At 58.8% G+C, this 7,035-nt stretch overlaps 1 protein-coding gene across 1 annotated transcript in view; it reads right to left on the bottom strand.

The window, feature by feature from the left end:
- Positions 1 to 5,677, bottom strand: part of SLC22A15 (solute carrier family 22 member 15) — an 8,922-nt gene extending 3,245 nt beyond the window's left edge. Inside the window, exons 1-4 of the mRNA XM_075337774.1 lie at positions 5,595 to 5,677; positions 3,560 to 3,679; positions 3,339 to 3,488; positions 2,373 to 2,518 (exon numbers count right to left, since the gene is read on the bottom strand). Of these exons, the coding sequence (XP_075193889.1) occupies positions 2,373 to 2,518; positions 3,339 to 3,488; positions 3,560 to 3,646 (383 nt within the window). The 5' untranslated portion in view covers positions 3,647 to 3,679; positions 5,595 to 5,677. The remainder of the gene's footprint in view (positions 1 to 2,372; positions 2,519 to 3,338; positions 3,489 to 3,559; positions 3,680 to 5,594) is intronic.
- Between the last annotated feature and the right edge of the window lie 1,358 nt (positions 5,678 to 7,035).

Genomic DNA, 7,035 nt, shown 5'->3' with positions numbered 1-7,035 from the left:
AGCCCTGCAAGAGACGTCACATGACCCCACACACAGTGCCAGCCCTGCAAGAGACGTCACATGACCCCACACACAGTGCCAGCCCTGCAAGAGACGTCACATGACCCCACACACACACAGTGCCAGCCCTGCAAGAGACGTCACATGACCACACACACACACAGTGCCAGCCCTGCAAGAGACGTCACATGACCCCACACACACACACAGTGCCAGCCCTGCAAGAGACGTCACATGACCCCACACACACACACAGTGCCAGCCCTGCAAGAGACGTCACATGACCCACACACACACACAGTGCCAGCCCTGCAAGAGACGTCACATGACCCCACACACACACACAGTGCCAGCCCTGCAAGAGACGTCACATGACCCCACACACACACACACAGTGCCAGCCCTGCAAGAGACGTCACATGACCCCACACACACACAGTGCCAGCCCTGCAAGAGACGTCACATGACCCCACACACACACACACACACACACACACACAGTGCCAGCCCTGCAAGAGACGTCACATGACCCCACACACACACAGTGCCAGCCCTGCAAGAGACGTCACATGACCCCACACACACACAGTGCCAGCCCTGCAAGAGACGTCACATGACCCCACACACACACACACACACACACAGTGCCAGCCCTGCAAGAGACGTCACATGACCCCACACACACACACACACAGTGCCAGCCCTGCAAGAGACGTCACATGACCCCACACACACACACACAGTGCCAGCCCTGCAAGAGACATCACATGACCCCACACACACACACACACAGTGCCAGCCCTGCAAGAGACGTCACATGACCCCACACACACACACACACAGTGCCAGCCCTGCAAGAGACATCACATGACCCCACACACACACACACAGTGCCAGCCCTGCAAGAGACGTCACATGACCCCACACACACACAGTGCCAGCCCTGCAAGAGACGTCACATGACCCCACACACACACAGTGCCAGCCCTGCAAGAGACATCACATGACCCCACACACACACACACACAGTGCCAGCCCTGCAAGAGACGTCACATGACCCCACACACACACACACACACACACAGTGCCAGCCCTGCAAGAGATGTCACATGACCACACACACACAGTGCCAGCCCTGCAAGAGACGTCACATGACCCCACACACACACACACAGTGCCAGCCCTGCAAGAGACATCACATGACCCCACACACACACACACACACAGTGCCAGCCCTGCAAGAGACATCACATGACCCCACACACACACAGTGCCAGCCCTGCAAGAGACGTCACATGACCCCACACACACACAGTGCCAGCCCTGCAAGAGACGTCACATGACCCCACACACACACACACAGTGCCAGCCCTGCAAGAGACGTCACATGACCCCACACACACAGTGCCAGCCCTGCAAGAGACGTCACATGACCCCACACACACACACACACACAGTGCCAGCCCTGCAAGAGACGTCACATGACCCCCACACACACACAGTGCCAGCCCTGCAAGAGACGTCACATGACCCCACACACACACAGTGCCAGCCCTGCAAGAGACGTCACATGACCCTACACACACACACACAGTGCCAGCCCTGCAAGAGACGTCACATGACCCCACACACACACAGTGCCAGCCCTGCAAGAGAAGTCACATGACCCCACACACAGTGCCAGCCCTGCAAGAGACGTCACATGACCCCACACACAGTGCCAGCCCTGCAAGAGACGTCACATGACCCTACACACACACACACACACACACACACACAGTGCCAGCCCTGTAAGAGACGTCACATGACCCCACACACACAGTGCCAGCCCTGCAAGAGACGTCACATGACCCCACACACACACAGTGCCAGCCCTGCAAGAGACGTCACATGACCCTACACACACACACAGTGCCAGCCCTGCAAGAGACGTCACATGACCCTACACACAATGCCGCCACCGATTCATCACAAACACCACTCACTGGAGGCCATGAGCCTCGGACGCTCCGTACACTCACCTATAGGCTGAAAATGAGCGCCCCCCACAGATGACCCCCAGATCCACACCACACTTGTCCTTGCCACCACGACGCCTGCACAGGGCACACACAAGTAATACACCTGCGTCCCTCGCCCGTCGCACATGCACCCGCGTCCCTCATGCACATCAGCGTCCCCTGCTCATCACACGCCCATCCACCCGTGTCCCTCACCAGTCACATGCATGTCCTGCCTCGTCACTAGCGCAACACACATACACCGGCCCTCGCCCGTTACACACCCGCCCGCATTCCTCACCAGTCACATGTATGCCAACTCACGTCCCTCGCCAGTCACACACACCTGTGTCTCTTGCCCGTCACATACACCCGGATTTCTTACCCGTCACATACACCCGCTTCCTGCCAAACCGGTCAGATAAGTGCCCGAATGAGATGACTCCAACCAGGACGCCCCCAAAGAAGACGGAGCTGGCAGCGCTGACCTTGTATTCCTGGGCGTCCACCAGCGACCACTGGGGAGAAAGACGGGTGAAGCAGGAAGGAGAGAGGCAGGGAGGGGGAGGGGAGGGGGAGGGCAGGGAGGGGGAGGGCAGGGAGGGGGTGGGGAGGGGGAGGGGGGGGGAAGGGGAGGGCAGGGAGGGGGAGGAAGGGGGAGGGCAGGGAGGGGGAGGGAGGGGGAGGGGGAGGGGGAGGAGGAGGGGGGAGGGAGGGGGAGGGGGAGGGGGGGAGGGAGGGGGGGGGCGGAGGGGGAGCGGGGGGGACGGAGGGGGAGGGGGAGGGGGAGGGTGAGGGTGAGGGGGAGGGAGGGGGAGGGGGAGGGGGAGGGAGGGGGAGGGGGAGGGGGAGGGGGAGGGAGGAGGAGGGAGGGGGAGGGGGAGGGGGAGGAGGAGGGAGGGGGAGGAGGAGGGAGGGGGAGGAGGAGGGAGGGGGAGGGGGAGGAGGAGGGAGGGGGAGGGGGAGGAGGAGGGAGAGGAGGAGGGGGAGGGAGGGAGAGGGGGAGGGGGAGGGAGGGAGGGAGGGAGAGGGGGAGGGGAGGGAGGGAGAGGGGGAGGGGGAGGGAGGGAGAGGGGGAGGGGGAGGGAGGGAGGGAGAGGGGGAGGGGGAGGGAGGGAGGGAGAGGGGGAGGGGGAGGGAGGGGGGAGGGGAGGGAGGGAGGGAGGGGGAGGGGGAGGGAGGGAGGGAGGGAGGGAGGGAGGGAGAGGGGGAGGGGGGGGGAGGGGGAGAAGGGCGGCAGAGGAAGCGAAGACACGGGTGAGGCAAACGCAGGGAGGACGGGGGGCATGGGACTGTCAGCACAAGTGGTGCTGTATCAAGACGTCCTCGTTCTCTCACCTCGGAGCTGATGGACGTGAAGTTCCCCTCGAAGCGCAGGTGTCCATGTCCGCGGCTGGTGTTGTGCCCCGGGGGGTCATCATCCACCCAGTGATGCGGAGGGGCGACCCCCAGAATGGCGATCAGCACCACCTCTGTGGCTGTGTACAGCTGTGAGAGGACATGGGGTGAGCGGGTGGAGGGCAGAGCGGGGGGCAATACCTGTATAATCACCGGCTCACCTGTAAGACCACCGCCAGCAGAAAGCAGAGGAAGATCTGATACACGCCCATCTCCCCGACCAGCGCCAGCGCCGCCTCCACCTCCATGTGTGCCCGAGTGTCGCCCCCTGCTGGGCCGCCCTATACATGCAAACAGTACACAGCATATATATATAGCGATTACAGGTCAGCATACGATATATACCTGGTCCGGGGAGATTATAGGTCAGCATACAGTATATACTCGGTACTGGTGGGTTTATAGGGGGATTACAGGTCAGTGTACAGTATATACCGGTACTGCTGGGATTATAGGGGGATTACAGGTCGCTATACGGTATATACCCGGTTCTGGGGGGATTATAGGTCAGTATATGGTATATACCCGGCACTGGTGGGATTATAGGGGGATTACAGGTCAGTGTACAGTATATACCGGTACTGCTGGGATTATAGGGGGATTACAGGTCGGTATACGGTATATACCCGGTTCTGGGGGGATTATAGGTCAGTATATGGTATATACCCGGCACTGGTGGGATTATAGGGGGATTACAGGTCAGTGTACAGTATATACCGGTACTGCTGGGATTATAGGGGGATTACAGGTCGGTATACGGTATATACCCGGTTCTGGGGGGATTATAGGTCAGTATATGGTATATACCCGGCACTGGTGGGATTATAGGGGGATTACAGGTCAGTGTACAGTATATACCGGTACTGCTGGGATTATAGGGGGATTACAGGTCGGTATACGGTATATACCCGGTTCTGGTGGGATTACAGGTCGGTATATGGTATATACCCGGTTCTGGTGGGATTACAGGTCGGTATACGGTATATACCAGTACTGGTGGGTTTATAGGGGGATTACAGGTCGCTATACGGTATATACCCGGTTCTGGGGGGATTATAGGTCAGTATACAGTATATACCCGGTTCTGGTGGGATTACAGGTCAGTATACAGTATATACCCGGTTCTAGTGGGATTACAGGTCGGTATACGGTATATACCCGGTTCTGGTGGGATTACAGGTCAGTATACAGTATATACCCGGTTCTGGTGGGATTATAGGTCGGTATACGGTATATACCCGGTTCTGGTGGGATTATAGGTCGGTATACGGTATATACCCGGTTCTGGTGGAATTACAGGTCAGTATACGGTATATACCCGGTTCTGGTGGGATTACAGGTCGGTATACAGTATATACCCGGTTCTGGTGGGATTACAGGTCGGTATACGGTATATACCCGGTTCTGGTGGGATTACAGGTTGGTATACAGTATATACCCGGTTCTGGTGGGATTATAGGTCGGTATACAGTATATACGCGGTTCTGGTGGGATTACAGGTCGGTATACAGTATATACCCGGTTCTGGTGGGATTACAGGTCGGTATACGGTATATACCCGGTTCTGGTGGGATTATAGGTCGGTATACGGTATATACCCGGTTCTGGTGGGATTACAGGTCAGTATACGGTATATACCCGGTTCTGGTGGGATTACAGGTCGGTATACGGTATATACCCGGTTCTGGTGGGATTATAGGTCGGTATACAGTATATACCCGGTTCTGGTGGGATTATAGGTCGGTATACAGTATATACCCGGTACTGGTGGATTATAGGAAGATTACAGGTCGGTATACGGTATATACCCGGTTCTGGTGGGATTGTAGGTCGGTATACAGTATATACCCGGTTCTGGTGGGATTACAGGTCGGTATACAGTATATACCCGGTTCTGGTGGGATTATAGGTCGGTATACGGTATATACCCGGTTCTGGTGGGATTACAGGTCGGTATACAGTATATACCCGGTTCTGGTGGGATTACAGGTCGGTATACAGTATATACCCGGTTCTGGTGGATTATAGGTCGGTATACGGTATATACCCGGTTCTGGTGGGATTACAGGTCGGTATACAGTATATACCCGGTTCTGGTGGGATTATAGGTCGGTATACGGTATATACCCGGTTCTGGTGGGATTACAGGTCGGTATACGGTATATACCGGGTCCGGGGAATTATGGGAGTTTTTACCTTTTTCTTCCCTGTTCTCTTCCGCGTTGTTCATGTTTCCTGGGATGGCCGTGGCCATGATATGGGCGGAGTCATGTGATCAGCTGATCAGGAAGTGACTATTCTATTGGCTGATAACAACAGCGCCAAATCGTGACGTACAACGGGAAAAGAACTCTGCAGAGCATTTACCACAGCGCAACTCAGCGGCACCGACCGCCCGCCTCATGTGCTCCTCCTCCTCCTCTGCAGGATCTCGGGCCCCCCTCATGTCCTCCTCCTCTGCAGGCTCTCGGGGTCCCCTCTTGTCCTCCTCCTCCTCTGCAGGCTCTCGGGGTCCCCTCTTGTCCTCCTCCTCCTCTGCAGGCTCTCGGGGTCCCCTCTTGTCCTCCTCCTCCTCTGCAGGCCCTCGGGGCCCCCCCCCTTGTCCTCCTCCTCCTCTGCAGGCTCTCGGGGTCCCCTCTTGTCCTCCTCCTCTGCAGGCTCTCGGGGTCCCCTCTTGTCCTCCTCCTCCTCTGCAGGCTCTCGGGGTCCCCTCTTGTCCTCCTCTGCAGGCTCTCGGGGTCCCCCTCTTGTCCTCCTCCTCCTCTGCAGGCTCTCGGGGTCCCCTCTTGTCCTCCTCCTCCTCTGCAGGCTCTCGGGGTCCCCTCTTGTCCTCCTCCTCCTCTGCAGGCTCTCGGGGTCCCCTCTTGTCCTCCTCCTCCTCTGCAGGCTCTCGGGGTCCCCTCTTGTCCTCCTCCTCCTCTGCAGGCTCTCGGGGTCCCCTCTTGTCCTCCTCCTCCTCTGCAGGCTCTCGGGGTCCCCTCTTGTCCTCCTCCTCCTCTGCAGGCTCTCGGGGTCCCCTCTTGTCCTCCTCCTCCTCTGCAGGCTCTCGGGGTCCCCTCTTGTCCTCCTCCTCCTCTGCAGGCTCTCGGGGTCCCCTCTTGTCCTCCTCCTCCTCTGCAGGCTCTCGGGGTCCCCTCTTGTCCTCCTCCTCCTCTGCAGGCTCTCGGGGTCCCCTCTTGTCCTCCTCCTCCTCTGCAGGCTCTCGGGGTCCCCTCTTGTCCTCCTCCTCCTCTGCAGGCTCTCGGGGTCCCCTCTTGTCCTCCTCCTCCTCTGCAGGCTCTCGGGGTCCCCTCTTGTCCTCCTCCTCCTCTGCAGGCTCTCGGGGTCCCCTCTTGTCCTCCTCCTCCTCTGCAGGCTCTCGGGGTCCCCTCTTGTCCTCCTCCTCCTCTGCAGGCTCTCGGGGTCCCCTCTTGTCCTCCTCCTCCTCTGCAGGCTCTCGGGGTCCCCTCTTGTCCTCCTCCTCCTCTGCAGGCTCTCGGGGTCCCCTCTTGTCCTCCTCCTCCTCTGCAGGCTCTCGGGGTCCCCTCTTGTCCTCCTCCTCCTCTGCAGGCTCTCGGGGTCCCCTCTTGTCCTCCTCCTCCTCTGCAGGCTCTCGGGGTCCCCTCTTGTCCTCCTCCTCCTCTGCAGGCTCTCGGGG

The sequence above is a fragment of the Anomaloglossus baeobatrachus genome, chromosome 2 (assembly GCF_048569485.1).
Source record: "Anomaloglossus baeobatrachus isolate aAnoBae1 chromosome 2, aAnoBae1.hap1, whole genome shotgun sequence".
NCBI classification, from domain to species: domain Eukaryota; kingdom Metazoa; phylum Chordata; class Amphibia; order Anura; family Aromobatidae; genus Anomaloglossus; species Anomaloglossus baeobatrachus.
Note: the sequence above shows the minus strand (reverse complement) of the source record. Positions and strands in the feature narration are given on the sequence as shown.